Source organism: Xenia sp. Carnegie-2017, unplaced genomic scaffold, assembly GCF_021976095.1.
Source record: "Xenia sp. Carnegie-2017 unplaced genomic scaffold, XeniaSp_v1 HiC_scaffold_13, whole genome shotgun sequence".
In the NCBI taxonomy this organism is placed as follows: domain Eukaryota; kingdom Metazoa; phylum Cnidaria; class Anthozoa; order Malacalcyonacea; family Xeniidae; genus Xenia; species Xenia sp. Carnegie-2017.
The window spans coordinates 10,338,943-10,360,314 of record NW_025813436.1 but is presented as its reverse complement, the minus strand read 5'-3'; the positions used below and the strand labels follow the sequence as shown (position 1 = coordinate 10,360,314).

General features: G+C 35.2%; 6 protein-coding genes and 3 long non-coding RNA genes across 12 annotated transcripts; 5 read left to right on the top strand and 4 right to left on the bottom strand.

Moving 5' to 3' along the window:
- Positions 1-7: 7 nt before the first annotated feature.
- LOC124450242 (alpha-aminoadipic semialdehyde dehydrogenase-like) lies at positions 8-3,944 on the top strand. 2 transcript variants are annotated; one of them, XM_047000858.1, is made up of 20 exons: positions 8-225; positions 339-392; positions 499-564; positions 684-764; positions 855-978; positions 1,047-1,179; positions 1,262-1,306; positions 1,388-1,465; positions 1,545-1,602; positions 1,767-1,806; positions 1,881-1,922; positions 2,009-2,103; positions 2,173-2,257; positions 2,798-2,904; positions 2,975-3,091; positions 3,164-3,261; positions 3,331-3,404; positions 3,485-3,560; positions 3,630-3,719; positions 3,782-3,944. In XM_047000858.1, exons 1-19 carry the CDS (start codon positions 31-33, stop codon positions 3,679-3,681), a joined length of 1,620 nt encoding a protein of 539 aa, XP_046856814.1. In that variant the 5' UTR covers positions 8-30; the 3' UTR covers positions 3,682-3,719; positions 3,782-3,944. The 2 variants fall into 2 exon arrangements, with proteins under 2 accessions (XP_046856814.1, XP_046856803.1); XM_047000847.1 differs by having other exon boundaries at positions 3,630-3,944.
- On the bottom strand, positions 2,296-2,804 carry LOC124450372. Its single transcript, XR_006949952.1, has 2 exons — positions 2,538-2,804; positions 2,296-2,418 (listed from the first exon to the last, which is right to left on the bottom strand). It is a non-coding gene; the product is annotated as an uncharacterized LOC124450372 (long non-coding RNA).
- Positions 3,945-4,039: 95 nt separating the features above from the next.
- LOC124450313 (alpha/beta hydrolase domain-containing protein 17B-like) lies at positions 4,040-5,514 on the top strand. Its single transcript, XM_047000948.1, has 2 exons — positions 4,040-4,774; positions 5,157-5,514. Exons 1-2 carry the CDS (start codon positions 4,131-4,133, stop codon positions 5,371-5,373), a joined length of 861 nt encoding a protein of 286 aa, XP_046856904.1. The 5' UTR covers positions 4,040-4,130; the 3' UTR covers positions 5,374-5,514.
- Positions 4,767-5,275, bottom strand: LOC124450360. Its single transcript, XR_006949950.1, has 2 exons — positions 5,186-5,275; positions 4,767-5,005 (listed from the first exon to the last, which is right to left on the bottom strand). It is a non-coding gene; the product is annotated as an uncharacterized LOC124450360 (long non-coding RNA).
- Positions 5,515-8,666, bottom strand: LOC124450246 (integrator complex subunit 14-like). Its single transcript, XM_047000873.1, has 4 exons — positions 6,677-8,666; positions 6,351-6,609; positions 6,198-6,263; positions 5,515-6,063 (listed from the first exon to the last, which is right to left on the bottom strand). The coding sequence occupies exons 1-4, from the start codon at positions 7,633-7,635 to the stop codon at positions 5,866-5,868; spliced, it is 1,482 nt and encodes a 493-aa protein (XP_046856829.1). The 5' UTR covers positions 7,636-8,666; the 3' UTR covers positions 5,515-5,865.
- Positions 8,667-9,994: 1,328 nt separating this feature from the next.
- Positions 9,995-12,183, bottom strand: LOC124450385. Its single transcript, XR_006949955.1, has 2 exons — positions 12,154-12,183; positions 9,995-11,609 (listed from the first exon to the last, which is right to left on the bottom strand). It is a non-coding gene; the product is annotated as an uncharacterized LOC124450385 (long non-coding RNA).
- Positions 12,184-12,330: 147 nt separating this feature from the next.
- Positions 12,331-15,625, top strand: LOC124450326 (bcl-2-related protein A1-like). 2 transcript variants are annotated; one of them, XM_047000976.1, is made up of 2 exons: positions 12,331-12,956; positions 15,053-15,625. In XM_047000976.1, the coding sequence occupies exons 1-2, from the start codon at positions 12,456-12,458 to the stop codon at positions 15,185-15,187; spliced, it is 636 nt and encodes a 211-aa protein (XP_046856932.1). In that variant the 5' UTR covers positions 12,331-12,455; the 3' UTR covers positions 15,188-15,625. The 2 variants fall into 2 exon arrangements, with proteins under 2 accessions (XP_046856932.1, XP_046856942.1); XM_047000986.1 differs by lacking the exon at positions 15,053-15,625 and adding an exon at positions 14,207-14,838.
- A 53-nt stretch (positions 15,626-15,678) lies between these two features.
- On the top strand, positions 15,679-18,021 carry LOC124450301 (uncharacterized protein C8orf74 homolog). Its single transcript, XM_047000944.1, has 3 exons — positions 15,679-15,937; positions 16,676-16,974; positions 17,500-18,021. The coding sequence occupies exons 1-3, from the start codon at positions 15,682-15,684 to the stop codon at positions 17,818-17,820; spliced, it is 876 nt and encodes a 291-aa protein (XP_046856900.1). The 5' UTR covers positions 15,679-15,681; the 3' UTR covers positions 17,821-18,021.
- LOC124450252 (peptidyl-prolyl cis-trans isomerase FKBP8-like) lies at positions 18,008-21,043 on the top strand. 2 transcript variants are annotated; one of them, XM_047000891.1, is made up of 12 exons: positions 18,008-18,112; positions 18,236-18,465; positions 18,723-18,870; positions 18,968-19,055; positions 19,328-19,450; positions 19,522-19,596; positions 19,703-19,736; positions 19,812-19,868; positions 20,013-20,102; positions 20,215-20,292; positions 20,389-20,517; positions 20,770-21,043. In XM_047000891.1, exons 1-12 carry the CDS (start codon positions 18,037-18,039, stop codon positions 20,848-20,850), a joined length of 1,209 nt encoding a protein of 402 aa, XP_046856847.1. In that variant the 5' UTR covers positions 18,008-18,036; the 3' UTR covers positions 20,851-21,043. The 2 variants fall into 2 exon arrangements, with proteins under 2 accessions (XP_046856847.1, XP_046856842.1); XM_047000886.1 differs by having other exon boundaries at positions 18,029-18,465.
- Positions 21,044-21,372: the final 329 nt, after the last annotated feature.

The window sequence follows — 21,372 nt, the reverse complement described above, 5'->3', positions numbered from 1 at the left end:
TTGTCTTGTCACGTGTTCTTCTCTAAAAACATGGCTTTTCTTCGTACTGTCCAGCGAAGTATCCTCTCACTTAACGTTGCAAGAATAGGTTTACTGAATAAGCGCGCTTGCTTGAGTAGTGGAAATTTGTTGATAGAAGAACCCGAGTTTTCATGGTTGAAAGAACTCGATCTAAAGCCTGAAAATGATGGCGTTTTTAATGGGAATTGGAAAGGCAATGGAGATGTAAGGAATGTCGGGGGGGGGGAGAGTAAGAAAATGTCAGGTGGGGGAGAATGAGGGTAGTGAAATATTTCATGTTGTTGGAAACTTGACATTGGTGTTTTAATTACATTTAGATTGTGACATCAATATCACCAATCAATGGTCGACCAATAGCACATGTGCGGGAGGTATGGGTTGCTTAAGTAATACTTTGTTACCGTACTATGTCATTGACATGTATTACTATGGTAACTTTCAAACAGATTTCTCTGTCAATTTACTTGCTTGATTTAGGCCAGTGTTGCCGATTACGAAGAAAGTGTGTCATTAGCCAATGAAGCCTGGAAGACATGGGCTACAGTACAAAATACTTTATGTCTTTAGAATAGTTTTGTAAATTTAATATCTTTCTAATCAACATAACCTAGCAAAAAAATCTTTACTGAATTCGTGATATATTATTTAAAACCTTACTTTAGATCCCAGGCCCTCATCGTGGTGAGATCGTGAGGCAAATTGGTGAAGAGTTGCGATTGCATAAAGACAACCTTGGCAAACTTGTAAGTACGTCATCAATCTTCCTGTAATGTTTTCCACAATCAGCAATATTCATTCTGAAGTATTTTAACTTGTATTTAATTTTCTCTCAGATTTCATTGGAGAATGGAAAAATCTATGTTGAAGGTGTTGGGGAAGTTCAAGAATACATTGATGTTTGTGATTATTCTGTGGGTCTCTCTCGAATGTTTGGTGGCTCTGTCTTTCCTTCAGAACGTGAGCTCATAGGATTGTGTTTTTATGTACAAAGGATCGTCTTTTGTTATTTCTTTGCATTTCTTTAGGCCCTGGTCATGTGTTGATGGAACAATGGAACCCAGTTGGTCTGGTTGGAATCATCACTGCGTTTAATTTCCCCATAGCAGTTTTTGGTTGGAATAATGCCATCAGCTTGGTTTGTGGAAATGTCAACATTTGGTAAGCATGAAGTCAACCCTTTATTAAACAACTTTTGTTACTGCTTTCATACAACTATGATGTAATGTTATGTATGTTTCAGGAAAGGATCTCCCACTACACCTCTCATCAGTATAGCCATCACAAAGTGAGTTTTGTTTTGCAAAGACTTTATTCAATGAGCTCATGTTTAAGTACTGAATTTGAACTTGAACATATTATTTGATAGAATTATCAGCAATGTATTAAAAAGAAATCATCTTCCTCCTGCCATTTGCTCTCTTGTTCAAGGCGGATCAAAAATCGGGTGTGCAGTCAGACTTGTTTTTAATCATTTTTTTTTTCATTCTTTTAGCTCTAACTCAAGTTATTTTTCCTTTATGCAGAAGTACAATGGCATCAGATAAAAATATCCAATTACTTTCTTTCACTGGAAGTACAAAGGTATAATGTTTATTTTTAAGCTACAGACTGCCATTTTTAATCCATTTCTTCAAACCGTCTATTTCTTAAGATCCAACAAGTCATTCACATTTTACTAGTATATCTTGCTGACAATTTCTGTTCAATAAGTACTGCACATGTTAAATTGAACATGTTGTAAACAGGTTGGCTTGGAAGTTGGTCTTGAGGTTAAAAAAAGATTTGGTACGTGGCATAACAGTTGTACCATTTAACACTTCCATCATTTTTTTTGTAAACTTTCATTTCTTTTGATGAAGGTCGAGAGCTTCTAGAGCTTGGTGGCAACAATGCAATCATTGGTGTGTGATTCAACAAATTTAGAGAACAAACTATGTATGTCTGCAGTATTCCATCACATTGTTAAATCTGTCATTATTATTTTTAGTTCTGGATGATGCTGATCTTGAACTTGTTGTCCCTGCCGTTGTTTTTGCATGTATTGGTACAACTGGACAGCGATGTACGACCACTAGACGCTTGGTATGTTGTGTTATGTTTCATTGTTGTTACTTGGCTGTAACATGACTGACAGCGCCATGTTTTTGGTAGATACTTCATGAAGCAATATACGATGAGGTGGTGGAAAGACTTACAAATGCTTACAAACAAGTGAAGATTGGAGATCCTCTTGATTGTATGTCACTGTAATTTGTTTGCATGTTTTTTTTTTGTGAATAATTAATAATGGGATTTACACCAGTTTACCCTTTGGTAGTTTTGGAAGGAGTTTGTTTTTGCTTTACCATGAGACTTGATTTTATTCTTGTTTCTATGGTTACTTCCATCAGAGGATGTCTACAGGGAGGGCAAAGGCAAATTCAGTTACAGGCAAAATAAATTACTTCATAACCAATGACTTTGTTGTACAGATATTTTGAATTTGAAATTAGTGGTTATAATTTATTTTGCCTAACCTTGGATCCCCTCCTGAGGGAGGGATTGGGTTAAAGAGGAATAACTTGGGATCATCCATTGGGATATAAATGAATATAAACACTTCACGAAAATGAGTAATGTTGCATTTCCTTATTTCCTAATCATAATTTGTGATGGCTAAATTTTATTGTTGCTGTTAAAATAAACAATGTAAACTAGTGATTTTTAGCATTTTTCATGTTTTAAATGTCGACATTAGTTTCAACGAACATTAAAATTTTTTCATCAACAATAACAGCTAGTGTCTTGTGTGGTCCTCTACATAACGAAAATGCTTTGGAATTATATCAAAGAGCAATCAAAGAAATAGTATCCAATGGAGGAAACATTGTCACAGGAGGAAATGTACGTCCTTTAAACTTTGCTTCCTTGTGTTTCCTTGATTCCCTATTCATGATTGGTTGTTTTTTTTCAGGTATTGGATCGACCAGGCTATTATGTTGAACCAACCATTGTGACAGGTCTTTCACATGATACGGAAATTGTCCAGAGAGAAACTTTTGCACCAATATTGTATGTTCTGAAAACAAAGGTGAGTGAAGAGATGTTTACAACAGTAAAAAATGTGTAGTGACACTTCTTCTTCTTCTTAAATGGTCATTAGAGTTTGGATAAGGCTATAGAGTGGAACAATGAGGTTGAGCAAGGTCTTACTAGTAGCATTTTTACCAAAGACATGGGAAGCATCTTTCGTTGGCTTGGGTGAGTAAAATTTTTTTTTTGTTTACCTTGAAGTGCATGGTGAACTGTCACTTTCTGTTTGATTTTTAGACCATTCGGTTCTGACTGTGGTATTGTTAATGTAAATATTCCAACAAATGGAGCAGAGATCGGAGGAGCTTTTGGTATAATGGCACTATTGTGAAACTTCTAAATGGTTCTTACGGTTATAGTAATGGCAATGGGTTTCTGTTTTCATTTTTAGGTGGTGAAAAGGCCACTGGAGGAGGGAGAGAGTCGGGTAGTGACTCTTGGAAGAACTACATGAGAAGGTCAACTTGGTAAGTTGAAAGTCTTCCAGAATGAATGTTGTTTTGTCAAATTCACACAGTTATTTTTCCAATCAACAGCACCATTAACTATAGTGATAATCTACCACTGGCTCAAGGAATTGAGTTCTAAAACAAATGGTTCGCAGGAAATCATTATGGCTTTGAAAAGTATGAAAGTAGGCTGTAGGTAATATATATAAAATTTTGTCTGAGTCCTCATCTTTTTGAAGGTATAAAAGAAGCAATTGGTAGTATTAACTTACATTAAAATATGTAAGTTGATAAACAAAAGAAGCATCTTATTCTTATGTGCAAATATATTAATTTTTTTGATGCATTTAATGTATTAGATGCATACTAAATATAAGTGTGCGAAAGAAAGTATTTACATAATATGCGTGTCGCGATTTTTGTGACGTATTTCCGGCCGTTGTTTAATTTCAAGGAGATTGGCGTTTAATCTTGTGTCAGCAGTTAAAAATTGCAAATTTTCAATGCGGTAAATACTTTTCATCGATGATGAGATAACTGGTAAAATATACATTACAAGTGTCCTCATTTTTTGTATAAATTTGCCCAATGAATGGTTTATCCTTTTCGGAGATTTGTTGCCTGTTTTGCTGTCCGCCATGTCCGTCAAAAATCGCTGCGAAGCTAGCGTTTCTTCCACCAGAACCGACATACACCGTTACTAAACACGATGATGGGAAGTTCACCTTACATTTAACCGAGCGAGCAGAATGGCAATTTGGCCAAAAGGAACTGGACACTGTTGAAGTATTCAAGATAAAATCCAAGCAAGGAAACAATATCTGTTGTATGTACGTGAAGACGTCGCCTGGTGCGCGGTTTACGTTGCTATTTAGCCACGGGAATGCTGTCGACTTAGGTCAAATGGCTAGTTTTTATATCGGTCTAGGCCAAAGAATTAACTGCAATATTTTATCTTATGATTATTCTGGCTACGGAGCAAGCAGCGGCAGTCCCTCTGAAAGCAATCTTTATGGCGAAATTGAAGCTGTTTGGAAGGCGGCTAGATCTAAATACGGTTTAACGCCGGAAAATATTGTTTTATATGGGCAAAGTATAGGCAATGTTCCTATCATTGATTTAGCATCGAGATACGAATGCGCTGCAGTCATACTTCATGCTCCTTTAACATCTGGTATACGTATTGCCTTTCCTGAAGCAAAGCGAACTTATTGTTGCGACGCCTTTAGAAGGTAAATATGGTACCGTTGTTTTAAAATATTTGGTAATATCACACATGCATTAACGTCTTTTTCTATGAGTATTGGCATGTGGTCAATATATATTAGTTTTACGTATTGCTTTGAGGGAATTTGTATGTTTTGGTTTTACAACCGATCATCGTCTTTAATAATACCGACTGTTTATTATGTCGCTTATTATTTAACCTTGACATCCTTTAATCCATGGTGATGAATTCTGTTCTGAAAAAAAATTAGGAAATGTCAATATCGATAATTGATCGTTAAATCCTTTGAATTCCCTACATCTTTACCGCTAGTTCATCAGTATGGAATTGTTTTTCAAATTATCTCTATCATGTCGTAAATTCCAACATTCATTCCAACATTTCAGTCTTGAAAAGGTATCAAGTATAGTCTCACCTGTACTTGTAATTCATGGCACCGAAGATGAAGTCATTGATATTTCACATGGTCTTGCAATTTATGAAAGATGCCCACGGCAAGTGGAACCATTGTGGGTGGAAGGTGCCGGTCACAATGATGTTGAATTATACGGCCAGTATTTGGAAAGACTTAAGAAATTTTTACAGCATGAAATAGTGAATTGATTTACAGCAGATGAAAATATTTCTGATGAACGTGGGTTATACTCCATGGTTGTAACTCAATAATTTTCACGAAATACTGTAACTGGTGTGTACGTAGACCAATTAATATTGATTTTGATCCCATTAAAATGCACAACTTAATTCATTTCTGATCATATTTCATTATTCTTTGTATGAGTTTTCTCCTTGTAAATATTTTTTACAAAAGAATATGAAAAATTACCAAATTAATATAACAAATGCAAAATGATGTACTAAAGAATGAATAAAGAAATAGAAAAACTTTATAGCAGTTGTTTGTTTTCACTGAGGTGACTTTTGGAATGTAGCAGTACTAGTTTGTTTGACCTAGCTTGAATGAGAAAAGAGCTCTTTTTGTTGTTCCTTGTTTTCTTGATTCTCTTGTACATGTGTGAAACTGTACGATTGGTTCAACAGCTACACATGAACATCACATTTTCGTCATGTGATTTATGGATGTAAACCATTTCTCTATGTTTGTGCTGCAGTTATTTGTTTGTTTAGGTCGTGTTGTCCTGCCTCCCTTAGACAAGTTGCTGCATGTTGTAGTTGTAGCACCACATCAGAACTACAACTTGACTTGCTCTCTCTCATCAACATGTCCGCGATACCATCCAGCAATTCATGAAAGCTGTAGCATAGAGCGGCTCGTCGAATACGATTAAGTTCCTGAATGATCAAAGTTAAACAATAAATTCTTTGATGTCTTTCCCCCATATCAAATTGTGATAATTCGTTTTTAGACAATGTGATTGATAGTCATTAAGCTTCTGTTTCACTTCAACATGTAAATCCTTCCTTACCTTATAAAACTGGTTCATCTTGTCGGGCAATTTTCTGGCATATCTTAACAATTTCTGTATATCAGACTAAGAAACCGAAAAAAAAAATATTTCATATAACAAATCATGTAATTTATTGCTGCTTCTAAGTTTGGACATTGTCCCTCAACGTACCTGTAGACCGTAGCTCTTTATCCATACAACACTGGCCTGCGAATGATAGCTTCGGCGACGGGTAGTATCCACAGGAAATGGCGACTCTTCCGTGTCACCTTCAATTTTGTATGGGTTCTCTTCCATTTCAGCTGCAGGCACCAGTCTCTTCAGGTTTCCTAGCCAGGGAATCTCCAAACCGGGACAAAATATGGACAACACAAGATTGGACTTTTTCTTACTGTCCGCCCATGAGTACAATATGCCAAACCAATTGGGTCTAAATATAAAGTTCAAGTTTCCCATTAAGACATTAACATGTTAAACAATTTCATGATGATACATACCCCAGTTGTACAAAGGCGACCATCTTTTCCACCTTGAGACTACCATGAAGGAGAACACAGAATGAAGGTTCCTTTCCATCTGCATCCGAGTTACCTTGGCTACCATGGCTTGACGAACGTGTGGGTAATACCAAATGTCGAGTTAAACTTGGTGGGCTACCAAGGTCAATTGCATCCAAGAAACCAACAATTTTAATCTCATCAGGAAATGGCTGCTCAAGTTCCGTATTCATGGTCCTATGGTAAGCCTTTGGTGTTGTTTTTGGTGGTGGATACAATGTTACAGCAGATGTAAGGTGACCACATGATAAGGTACCATTGTATGGTGAATAATGGTCATGTGCCAAACGTTTGAAAGCTTCTTGAGCTGAATAAACTCCAACCGGGGAATCAAGAAGGTATATTCCCCCACCATGACCACATGTTTCAATTAAATCTTGAAGAAGTTTCATCGTGGCCGGCGATGAATCCTCAAATGTTGACATACATACAAGGTGCATGATGCATGGAAATGGCAAAGGTGTTGTGCAAGAATTGTCAGCCATTTCTCCCAGTCTGTTATTTAAGACATCCTCAACCGTGGTTGCACCACCAAAATTACCATCCGTAACGACCACTAACTGTACAGGAACCGAACAACCCCACTCTTTGATCACCAAACTACAAACACCATTTAAGGCATTCCCTAGAAATGTCTTATCGTAAGTTCCTAGACTCATGCAGCCTTCTTTTAGCTCATCGTAATCTCTCGTAAATCGTACGGCAATCTCCCAGAGGGACGAGAATGCGATCAGCGCAGTAAATTCTAACTTGCAGTTTAAACTCAAATAGTCGAAAAAGGAATACAAGCCACGAATTGCTAGCAGTCTTTTGTTGATGCTTGCGTCGCCCTGTTGCTCGCTTTCTTCCACCGTTTTAAGCATCGATAAAGAAACATCTAGTAAAACTACAGTCGGCATGTTGCTTTGGCGCGGGGGAAGTTAAAACCTGAATAAAAACTATGATTTTAAAAGGAATTCACAACTTTTTATTTGCAAAGTTTGCAAACGACCATAATACAGGAGTATTGAGGTGTGTCTATGTACAACTGTGTACAACAGACAACATTATGGGATGATGAAAATTATTGCGTCAGCTGTGTCCACCATTATTGCGAGACATACCGTATTGTACCTCAAGAAAGTTTTATTTGGCCAACATTTGGCAGTTTTCAAATATTTATCAAAGTCATTAATTTATTATTTACAGTCTATAAAATAAACTGCGTAGTGTTCGCCTGTCCATACGAACCTATCCTTGTTCACGCTATGTAATTTTTTTGTTGCTCAATCACTGTAACTAAGAGCAATCAATTTCTAAAGAAATGGATAATGCTAATCATAAAATATTTCAACAGCATGACCAAATATGCGGGTTGGCTGCGTCACTCGATTTTCTAACATTTTACTTTTCGAGATTTCGTTTATTATTTGGAATTCATTCAAGTTTTCAAGTCAAGATATACGAAGAATGAGATTACTACAGCCTGTTGGTGGTTCCTGTGGTAACCTTAGCGATGGTTCGATAAAAACGATGATTAAAAATTTCCTGAGGCTCTGCCTCTGAGCTTCTTAGAGTAATTTTCAATATTGCGTAAAAGTAATTGCAACGTAGTTGAAATCATCAAAGCATTCCTGCCGACAGAAAAAAATTTTTTAAACGTAAGTTTGTTGAAAAGTTCGCGACATGGTATCGTTTTGATAGAGAACACATGGTGACTGAGAAAACAATGAAATAATAGCAGCTCTTACTGTTAAAAAATTGAAAAAATGTCGTTAAATTTTGTCGTGCTCAGTACGCGCGACAACTTCACGCGTATCTCGATAAAACGCAACTTTACATGACAAAAATCATTCACGCATCCGAACCAAAGATCTTATTGATTACGTCAAATCTTACTCCGCATACTTTCATACTTTCATAATTGTTAAAGTTTGACGTCAGTTACCATGGAAACAATCTCTTTCGAGAAGAGATCATGAAATCCCCATGATACGTAATGTCAGTTCCTTTCAGCATATAACACACCCTAGATGATTGTTCATGTCATTTTAATTTGTTAGTTGAGTTATCAATCACTGCAGCATTATCAGTTAAAAAAGATATGGGTTGGAAACTTCGTGACAGTCCGACAATGAACGCCAACGAAGAGAATTCCAATACTTTGGAGAGGTTACTTGACCTTGCGAGGCGTAATGAAGAGTCTAACGAGCAAGAAACGCAATTCGATTATCGTGCAAGTCAAACGAATAACTTCAGAAGAAGACGATGTGGTATACAGCACGGACTATCAGGGCGTTCAGGTGTTCTTCCTTCGCCTTTTTTTATCTTAGATAGTTCCCATCGATTGCAAATCACAGGTCTTCCATCGTAGCTTTTGCTTAATGATGTAACAATAATATATTGTGCTGACTGCTTGCTAACTTCAGATCACAGATAACATAGTTTGATGTTATAAAGTTTTCAATCGTTTGTAGTGAATACACTTCAGTCTTATCAAAGAAAAAATGGCACTTGCAGAACTGAATGTAAACAATCGAATGTATCTTTAACAGCCTGCATTTGCTGTGTATGTACTTTTTGTAGTAGAATCTTTGTACATGATTTGAGTGCAATGGAAAATGCGACTATGAGAAATATTGATGTTTTTTTTCGTGCTTTGCTCATTTCATGCTTCTGCCGTCTGCTCTTTGCATTTTTTCAAAGTTATGCAAAGCTTTTTTATGAAAATATGCCTGTATGGAAAATGTCCTTATTCGTCAAAACGTAGAGAATAATGTATGTTATATCTTTTATGCCATTGTTAAATGGGAAATACTATATTACTCACTCATAGAAAAATGCAACTATGAGTCATTTTGTGTGATAATGAGCAAAGTTTGCTCTACAGTACATTGGGCAAAGAACTGTAGTTTATCTTGTAGTTTATTATGTAGTTTATGATGCATATAGTCATTTAAAAGTTATGCGTCGTTATCTCCGTTCCCAGATGAGCCCTAAAGAGGTTTCGGTCCTGTTATGTCATTTTCAGAACATTACCATTATTCATATTTTCACAGTGAGTAAACACAGAAAAATTTGCATAGCAGGACAAATTTGCGGGCTGGATACGTCACTGATGTGTACAGCCGTATGAACAATGGCAAAGAACGTCAGCGAAGGGCAATAAAGTTAGTGGGACGACGAGCAGTAAAACTTACACTGCTTTCCTCTTCCCCACAACAACATGCACACTTTCCAAAACATGTAACCCCTTTCAACTTACGTAAATCACAAAGCTTAAACGTGAATTTAAATCATTTTTGTTCCAATTTGTACATTGAATATGAGTGAGAGGTAGTTTTATAAAAGTTTTTGGCCTTATTTGGCAACAATAAATAACGTTCAACTTGCTTGATGTGTACCTTTCGTGATTTCTTTTGCGTCATTGTGACCAGCTAAAGTCTTCTGCGTGTTTCATTTCATAGAATTACGAATATCATTCGCGTTTAAAATAAATAATTATAGTTATTAGTTTATAGATTCCGTGCTTTGTCTGTCTTATTCACAGCAGCAAAGGTCTTTTAGAGCCAACTCATGTCAACTGGTAATTAACTTTACTGGCATGTGTAGTGTTCCATTTATCGCCAACAAACCTTAATATTATTCCAACAGTCTGACAAGCTTGAGAGGTCTCGCTGCTTTTTTCCACTGTATTCTGTTCGGTTGGATTCGGTTTATTACCATTCGGTGAGAAACCCATAAGCTGGTGAGTTGAAAGTTGTTTAACGCTGCGTGCTTTTGTCAAATTTATATGTCAAGTTCTGCTGTCTTTGACTTTGAACACTGGTGAGCGCACTGAATTGCTTCACTTATGAATTCTGACTGTTTTATGTTGTATTTAAATAACAATATTGATAACTTCATGTTAAACAATTACCTTCCCACGCAATAATGACTTTGTTCTTACACCTGCGGAAGACGAACGTCACAACAGCGATCTTCCTGGCTCCGAATAAATATTTGATAATTCACAATGTTGGACCGATTCAAAACAATTGGCACGAAATAACTGTTATCTTAGGTATTTCGTACTCAAAATGCCAAAATGTCTCTCTTTTATGGCAGGATTTAGTATAACTTTGTGTTATTGAATTTCAAAAGTGCGTCGCCTATAGTATTCTCGAAACCAATTTAGTCTTTCTTAGAAATCAAAGAAACCTTTGCAAGTTCATCCTGTTGTAAAAAATCCTTGCTATAATTGTGCTATTTTTCTTTTCACACAAGCCCGCACCCTTAGTTATATTTAGTCTTAGAACAATAGCTTGTAAGTCTTGACTTCCTGCAGTTATAAAATTTCTTCCTTCATATGAATGATTATGGCGCCAAGATTTACCTAAAATACCAACAATTCAAACACGGAATGTCTGGGGAAGCTGCGCATATTTTTTTAAAATTCTATATTCAACAGCAAACCACATTCTCACTTTTATACCGAAACACCTGCTCGGTTGGTCAGTCGGCGAACTTGGTTCAAAATATATCGTTTTATCACGAGACATTTTTGTCTATTCGTGTCTCCATATAGTTATTTTATGGACCACTGAATATTCTTCCTGATATACAACGTTTTTAAACGTTCAAGACACAAACGTGACATCAATATTTGGTGTTGTAATTGTCCTTTGTAATTATTGTTGATAATATTTTCAAAGATACAGGCTTACACGCAATATAAATATAATAATCAGCTTCTTCAGATGGACTTGGCTTGGGGATAAAACTATCCATTATCCCAATCCAATACTTACTCCCCATTTCAAATAAAAAGCTCTGGAACATGGTCTTCCTTAAGTTAAATCACCAGATTAAGGATTCGAAGATATCCAGTTGAAATGAATTTTTTAGTCAGCACCTGCGAAAGATAAAACTTAGCTACTGTCGAAACTAATATCATGCAAACGTTTTTATCTGTCCTTAAAATGCATATGTTAAATTAGTATCAGTTGTATGCGCTTGCAGTTCATTGAAATTGGTGAATGTAAATTTCGGTGTTTGTATTGAAAAGAGAGTTCCCCTATTCCAGTTTCAATTGAGCCGGCGCTGAGTCTTGAAACATCCTGTTTCTGTCAGTCAGACAAAAACTTCCGTTGCAGTAGAGGGGAATGTTGATTTTTGAAAGTACAAACACAGTTATTCCATCATTGATTGTAATTGTACACTTGTACTAAAATCTGTTTTTCGTGGAATTTCAGGGATTGTGAAATACATACGAACTAAAGTAAAACCTTCTATTTCTTTCAATAAAAGGTTCTTTTGGATTTATTTATTTTCACTGTTTCAATTAGCAGGGAACAAGGCTTTTTAATATTCCTGCGAACATGCGGAAATAATAGTTTTGAGAAAGAAAGATTCATACATTGAATAAAATCTCGCACTTGGGAATACACCTTACTTACAGTTTGCTTTCAGTACATACAGTTTCCTTTTTCTTAAAAGCAATAGTACGTCACATTAGGGGGTGGTCTAAAAATATGAAATGATGAGCACGCGTTGGTTACCATATTTCGTAATCGTAAACTTCCGATCCGTGCTTTTCCGAACGTCAAACGACGAGATAAAATTACGTCACTGGTTACATCGTACTCATTTACAGACAAAGCACACAGAGTAAGGAGCTCTAGGCTCTACGTTAAGTTTAAGTTTCTAACTCGTTTTTTCTTCTTTTTCACGTCCACTACATCATTCATTTTCAAGTACAATGGCACCAGATACTGGAAAAAACATGGGAGACACAAACTATGTACAAGGCAAACAACGTGATGATGGTAATAATAACTATGTCCAACAACCTGCGATAAATGATCCACATTTGTATGACGAGACGCTCAACATTGTTCAGTTTACTATTTTTTCGATTGTTGGAAGAGATGCCAATCGAAATCCTTCGCAAGTTGCCAAGAGAGTGAAAGAATTAGTCCTGCAGATTTTGTTAAAGCACGAGATCTTCGATTCACTTTGTGCGAATGCGAATTTTTCGTCGACAACAATGCAATCAGATTTTATGGCCGTCTCGGAAAACATCTTTAATGATGGTCACATAAACTGGGGACGTATCATTTCATTGCTTGCTTTCGGCGTTAAGGTTTCACAATATTTTCGCGCAAGAAGAATTGAAAATATTGACGATGTTGTTGTGGAATTGACGACACATTTTCTTGTGAAGGAATTGGGTCCTTGGATACGTGTAAATGGAGGATGGGTAAGTTTTTCGGTTTAAGAAGAAATATTTTTTATCATCAGCTGAAGACGTGCAATGCTTAAAAACCTTATTGAAATAACTGAGTTAAGAAAGACTGTTCGAAGATGATTTTACTTACAAAGAAGAACTATGAGTTTAGAAAAAGAAAGGGAATTTTTATTTACTGTTGATTAAACCAGCTGCGACAGGAAATCAAGAAACAAATTCTCATTTGTTGTCGTTTGCGTTGTTAAGAAAAATTTCATAACATTTAAATGAAGTTTTCTTATATAACTATTTTTGATTTCCTATGTTTTTGTGTTTTCATTTTAAAATTGAAAGTTGTTGTGAAATGAGTTAAATTTGGCACGATAAAGGCACATCAACAATTTCACTTATTTCAACATTTCGTGACAATGCAATGTGGATTGCAAAATGTTCCCAATCGAAAGAATTTCTGATATTTATCTTATTGATTCACTGTGAGTAAGCCAAAATATGACTTCTATTATATTGGTTTCTCAACACCAGGTAGCTAAAAGGAATGCTGAAGATGTTTTATCAATTTTAATGGTTTAGGGTAGCATGAATTGATAAAACATTTTTCTTACAGTCTGAAGCATTCCATTTTGTCTAGTTTTGTACATTCGATCTCCGTAAATCAACAGTTTTCACTTGGCACCAAAAATATGACAATGAAAAGCTGAGCCTATAAAGTTTTATAAATTTGTTTTTATTCAAGTTTGGATTGTGAAATATGTTAAAGACAGAATTTTCTAGTCTATTTTTAATTTATAAGTATTGAGTGTTTAAAAGATACTTTGTATAAAGAATAAACACATAGCATTCCATAAATTTTCATATCTATTTAAGCAGTGTGACAAAAATAATAAAAGCTTTTTGAAATTCCATTTATTTTAAATGCTCAATCAACTTGCTGAAGTAACATTCTAGGTTATATTTCGAATATTTTGCATTTTATTGCTTTTATTGTTTGCCCAAATTGATATTTTGTCGACTGAGTCACTTTTGTCACCTGTTACGTTTCTGCAGGTGCATTAGAACCCTCAATGACTCAATGGGACTGATGTATGTGTCTCACAGTAATGGAAATGCTGTTCTACATTTTAGAACATGATGAAATAACAGAAATGCAAATATAATTCTGTTTTCATTCCCCACCTAATCCAATATTATTATTTCCTGGAAGGGCCAAATTCAAATTGAGAGCACGCATCTTTGTTTGACAATGGACTTCTTGTTGTTCTTAGGCTGTATTCTTGGTTAGGAAATGGAGAATATATATGTTTTAAGAAAGAGAGAGCATAAGTACTTTTATAAAGTAGAAAACATGGAAACAGAGAAAATGAATACTTTAGGAAACAGAGAATGTGAATACTTTGGGAAACTTTGAAAATGAATACATCAGAGGACTTGCAGGGAACATGAGTATCTTTATGAAACATAGCGTGTGAATATGTTTTTTCAAAAACGAGACTTTATAAAACAAAGAACAAAAATGCTCGTGGGAACAAAGAACATGAATACACAGGATGATATTGAACATGAACACTTAAGGAAATGAAAATTTTAATCTATTTTACTGATGAGACAGACATGCTAAATATGGTAGCAACTATTATGGTTGGCAAGCTTGTTTTAAAATACTGTTTCCTTACTGGTACTAACTGGTGTAATATGTATGGTTTTACATGTTTGAACTTGAAAGATCAATTTTTCTGTTGTTTTGCCTAGCTCTTCCATATATGGCATTTTAATTACATTCCTGTAAGTCTGATCAAATTTCTGTTAAAATATTTCCCCACGAGACCAATGACCTTCAGCGACATGAAATCAAATATGTAAACATTGACTTAAAATATTATAATAATCCACCATCAAAGAGATTTGCCATCCAAATTCTTATATTATATGATTTATTGCCTATATTGCTTTCATTTACTCGCTAGTCTTGTAAAAGTTTATTGGCTTATAGCAAACTGTGCAGAAACCGCTTGTTTAATAAGGAAATCAGTTAAGCTTTGTTATTTGAGCATGCCAGATTTTGAGAAATGGATTGAAAATGAAACTAACCCAGTTTACCCTTTTATTATTAGGATGATGTGGTGAGGCATTTCAAAACTCCAACTAATGATTTTTCTTCGCGCAACTCATCTTGGTTAAAAGGTATTTTTACTGCTGCGACTGCAACCATTGGTATTGGAGCATACTTTGCCATAACATGCAAGTAACCTTGGTTGGTCTTTACCCACTGATCTCTAAACCAGAACTGCTTGCAAACTTAGTGAGTTTTGGGATGATTAGTGGGGTACTAAAAATATTAGCAAAAAATAATTGTACGATTTCTTTAAGTATTCATTTTCTTAGCATTTTAATTTTTATTCATATAAATATGCGTTGCTTCAAATATCTGCTGCAGCATGACAAGCCAGTACTGTTTTTGAGTTCCGAAGAAAACCAAGGTTGTCTTGAATTTGTTGTTAGTAACAGCTGGTACTACCGTTGTTGTTTTGTCAGTTGTGTTATTATTTTACGCACAAATGTAATTGTATTTACTTTTCTTACTTTCCTTGGGAACTTATGTACTCAATTGTACTTAAATACAGTATTATGCTTTAAAATTAACAAAAAACTTCACCATAAAGTACAAATAAAAATTCACAAAAGTATTTCATAATTGTGATTTTTGAGATACTTCGTGTATGTGTTGTGAAGTGTATCGATAATGGCGTCATTGGTAAAGTCTTTGACTGAAGAAGATTTTAAATATCTTTATCATTGCGATAAAAACAAGCGTAAGGTTCTTTTGGCAAATATTTTGTGTTTACCTCAATTTTCCAAGGAGGAAGATGATATGAAATGGTCAATCTTGTTCGATTTTTACTGGGAAAGTGTAAACTTTGCAAGCGAACACGGTTTCTCATGGCGACAAGGAATAGCAGTTATTGAAGTGATGAAAAAATTGTTGTGTAATACACTTGGTAAACGGTTTTTACATTGTTTATTGAATATGTCAGTTTGGTTGTTTCTGTACGCTCACTATCTTACTAATTTATTCACCAGAAAATTTCCTTGCCGGGTTTTAAGTTCGCAATTTGTTGAAGGGAGTTAGGAGACATAATTAAAGTCCTTTCCCGTCGTAGGAAATTGGAGGAAAACAACACCTGTCAGCTTAATGTTGATGAATACAAGTTCATGAAAACATGAATATCTATAGACTGTCTATTATAATACCAATATATGGCTGGTGATGAGATGTATTTTAGCACTTGAGCCAGGCTGGAAACTTTGTAAATTGTGTACCCAAGATCTCAAATGCGCAGTACAAACTATCCTGTATGGTGCAGCTCTGTAGATAAATGGTAATGTCCTGCACTTGGATGGATTTTAGCATTTGAGCCAGACTGCAAGCTTTGTAAACCGTGCACCTAAGATTGCATGCTTAATAATAAGCATAAAATTTTATTCCAAGATCTTGGCTGCACAGTGCAAACTTTCCAGACTTGCATCTGAGTAACGAGACATGTCAGTTGTCAATGAGTTTGTTATTGATGCCCTCAAGTAAACTAACACGAATTATAATCGATGAATGCTATGAAATAATTGTTTTCTATAAATGCCTTATAGTTATAGATACTAAAATTGCCTTTTTTGAATATCCTATAAACTACTGTGTTGCTCCATTTTTTGACATGAATGCTGTTGATTTTTTTTTCTAGAACTCTCGCTTCCTGAAGCAATGGAGTACTGTAAAAATGTCCTGGGAACTTATTCCTCTGTCTTTCAAATAAAGCAGCAAAGAATTCTTGTTGATTTCGTCTTTCTGTTATTTTTCAACCACTTTCATTTGTACAAGTATGTGTTCACAAAAGACAGAGATGTAGACAGGACTGAGCATAGTCTAATCATGGAGACGCCATCTGTTATACCAAGACTTTGCGAAGGCATGGAAAAGACCAAGTATGATAAACAACAAGCTTTAGTGAAATTGGAAGATAAACATCAGAGAAGGCAAATGGTTTGTTTTGAAAGTTATATCCGTATTTCAAAAAACACTCATTTCTTTGCTGTAGTTATTTGATGCACCTAGTTTGCCTATTGTCTGGCAACAACATACAAACAGTGCAGTGGCATGCTGGAAACAGTTTTTCCTGGGGGCAATCAATTTGCTCTGAAAATCAACCAAATAGCACTTCAGAAATGAGGGGCAAAGGCTCGAGCCAAGCACCACAGTTGCTAGTTGTACTTTGGAGGATTTATACATGGTGACCTGGAACATTTTTACATCAAGAAGCTCAAAATGCCATTTCTTGGTCTTTAAGGAGTGAAATATTACCAACTGTAGCATTTTAAATATATTGCTCTGACCCACATTCAAAATTTGACACCCTATGTTCATTTCTGCATCCCATGCACCCCCAATTATCAATGGCTTGGGGGCATGATCCCCTGCCCGCATGCCACTGAAACTGTGTATTGTGATTTTGGCAAATGACATCCTATGATTGACTTTATTTACAAAGACAGTGGCATTATTTTTTAGGAAAACCAGTTAAAACTCAATGAAGAAGTTAAGAAACTTCAAATCATGATACACAATCAGCTGTCATTAGTCAGTAGCGAACATTCTGTCGCTGAGAAAGATTTAAAAGACATTGTAAAAGAAGCTATAAAAGCGTATGTTGCCGAAGCTGGGTCAACTTTGTCGTACTTGATCAAGGAAAGCCACGAGAATTTGATATTTGAGTTTGAGAAATCAGTTTGTCAACAGGTAGTGAATGCCCCTACTATATTAAAATTAAAGGAAAAGTCGCCAAGCAGTAGCACAGCGAAAAAGAAATCAAGAGGGAAAAAATCTCGGTAACCTTCTTGTGTTATTTTCATTTGTCGTTATGTTACTACACAATGAAGTTATGTAAATTAAATTTTGTTTATACTTTATACTAAAAAGTTCGTTTAAAATATTTTTATGTAACATAAAGTAAAGAAAAATGCCATCTTATCATGTATCGCAGGCGCTGAATGTGAAGAATCGTTAAATTAAAAATATATGAAATTATAAAAATACTGTTCATTTTCAATGGATTTAACGGAAAAAAATAAGCAGTGTGAAGATGATATAGAAAGAGAAGTTATTCTAAAGGATGATGAAGGAGGTGAACGTTTAGAAAATGTTGAAAATGACCAAAAAACAGTGATTGATGAAGAATCGAAAGTTGAACTTGGAAACACACAAACTTCTAAAATTGTCAAAAGTGACGACAAACAAACTTCTTTAGAGACTTCTGAAGAAGCTGAAAGTCAAGAAAAGAGATCAAATAATGAATCCAATCTTGAGAATGTCTCACCTGGGGATAAGCTACCGACAGATGAAGAATTGGTAGGTGGCAATGAGCCTTCACAGACTTCACTGGCAACAACTGTCGACGAAGTAATTGCAAATGTCGATGAAGAGAAGAAGAAAGACGAATACATAGACCTTTTGGGAAATGGTCTTTTGTTGAAAAAGGTATATCCATTTTAGTAAGTTTGTTTCTTGATACATGTTGTCAATGTCGATAAGAAATTAACACTTTCAAAAATGGAGGTCATGTGTGATGTTTTAGCGAAAAGTGAAAAGTGGGATGGAAATGAATTTGAGTAGGAAAAGCATTAATTCCTGCATACTTTTTTAAGTTAAAAGTGACATGATTTTAAGCACAATTTTCTTGTTGAAAGTCAATATGTTGGCTTTCTTTTTTAACATATGTATTGTGTGCTACGTAGATCATTAAAGTTGGCAGTAATGTTGACGCAAAACCAGTTGCTGGCCAAGAAGTTTGTGTAAAATGCGAAGGACAATTACCCAGTGGTGAAAAAGTTGATGTGAAAAATGAGTTGAGTTTTATTGTTGGTGATGGTGACGTAATAACAGGTTAATCTCACTGCTCTAGTGTCATTATTGATGAATTGTGTTATGCTAACTGTTGTATTGGTGTTTTAAAGTGACTTTGGGTACTAATTTTTTGTAGCATTTGATCTGTGTATTCCAACAATGTCGGTGAAAGAAGTTTGTGAGCTGAAAGTTGAACCAAGGTTTGCTTATGGCTCCCTGGGAAGGTATGTTCTTTGCAGCAATATGTTGAAGAATATATAACCTTTTAGTCAAAAACGGGAAACTGGGGACTACTGCAGTTTAACGGACACCTTAGACGCTGACCCAAACCCTAACCCTAATCCCAAGGAAAAACGAGCCTGCCCTCAGCATATAAGCACTTCGGGTGTCCTTTAAACTGCAGTATAGCCGAAAACTGTTTGTAGTTATTATTGATTTTTCTGTTTCCAACTGTTTTAACAAGTTGATTTCCAAATTGTGGCCATATTATTTTTAGAGAAGATGACGAGGAAGGTGATATACCCCCTGACAGTGTTGTCACCTATAACCTGGAGCTTTTATCCGTTGCTAATGGACCTGACGTTTCAAATTTGACAGATGAACAAAGAATTGATATTGGGTTGTTGAATCTGATTGGTGTTAGAGTCGAGAGTTCCATTATTCTTATTTTTCTATTGTTTATTTTCGTAGAGACCAAAAACGTGAACGTGGAAATGACTTATATCGAAGAGAAGAGTTTTCTTTAGCTGTTTATTCTTACAACAGGTTCATTGCATTCGTCAATATAATAAGTTTACCAGTTTTATTATTATCATGCCATTCTGAATGTAAACTTTTCTCATTTTATAAATTTAATTGTGTCTATGTTTAGAGCATTGAAATACTTAGGATCATCCAATTCAAAGGTGATTGTGAGTTTTGTGATTCCATAATCCCTTTGTAATTCACGTATCAATCTATTTCGTGATTATGCTCTTTAGGATATAGTGGAATTAAGAATAAAATGTTGGAACAACATATCAGCTTGTCATTTGAAGGTCAGCATCTCGTCTTTTTACTAAATTAAATCATTTTACCATGGATTTAGTTTAAACTATCTCATATGAACTATCATACTAAGCACAGATGGGCTAGGTTGCCTATTGCTCACTAAAATGAATAAAATGGTTTGCAAACATCAGGCAAAGGAATATATGGCTGCTAGAAATACTTGTGACTTGGTGCTTGGTGTGGACCCTGATAACGTGAAAGCATTATTTCGCAAAGGAAAGGTTTGTTTGTCATTTTGTGTTAATAATAGTTACTTTTGTTTTTTTTGTTTTATGTGAGTTATATTCTTGTTGTTGTTAATTTCTTCATGTAAAGATGTTTTCGTTAAACTAGGTTCTACGTTTACAAGGAGAATATGAAGACTCTTTTAAAATCCTTAAGAAGGCAAATGACCTTGATCCAAGTAATAATGTAAGTTGTTAATGTCTTTGGCATTTGCTATACATTGCTTTAAAATTGCTACGCTGTTATTTTCTGTTATCATGTGATCAATTATGTCTCATTTAGCTTATTCGTGAGCTTTACATTGTGCGACAGAAATATGAGGAGAGCCGACAGAAAGAACGTACAATGTATCAAAGAATGGTGGGTTGTCATGGTGATGATGATGATAAACCTAATGACAGTAATAAAAAGGTAAGATTTAGAATGCCTTTAGACTTGAATGAACAATATGTAATGCCAATAGTGCAAGGATACTATTCATTTCTTGGATACAGGTGAGTGTAGGGATCGAGATGGGTCTGGGGGGAGGGTATGGGATGATGGTATATCCCTTTGAATGATAAATTGACCACATAACTTTTGCTATTTCTCCTTGTTGTAATGTACCTTTAGCATCTCAATCTCATACTACTAATAAAACTGTTGCCTTGTCATTTATGTTAGTTTTTCACTTGGCCTGTCATCCTAACAGCAAGCATTGCCGTGGGTGTTGTTGTTGTTGCAGTTATTTTTGCGAGGCATTAGATGGTTAATGGATGATACTGCTTGCCATAGAAGTTGAAATCCAGCTGATTAGTGCCGCTGTTTGAAAAGATATGCTTTCTTGTTGACCATGCAAACAATTCTTGACTTATAAATGGAAGTTTCTGAGATTAAAATGTGAAATTAAAATAGTAAATTAACTTGCAAATGCAAATAAAACTCGTATAAGATTCAACTTGAATGACTTTTCAATACATCCAATACTGTACAACTGCCTATAAGTCTATTTCCTTACCTTTCCGTAATTACAGTTTTTTGAACGTTAAAATGGTCGCCCTATTTTAATGATCAATCACATTCAAAAATACACTATAGAATGCAAAGAGTTCTAAGTATCTTTACTATTTGATGGTTTTGTTTGATTACGAATAAAAAATATTGGCGTTTGACTTTGTTCAAAATGAAATAGACGCTACTTCTTTGTGGTCGTGTAGACGAATTTTCCTTGTGCTTGAATCAAAGAAAAGTTTTGACGGCTGAAAAAATTTGTTGCTTACTTTACTT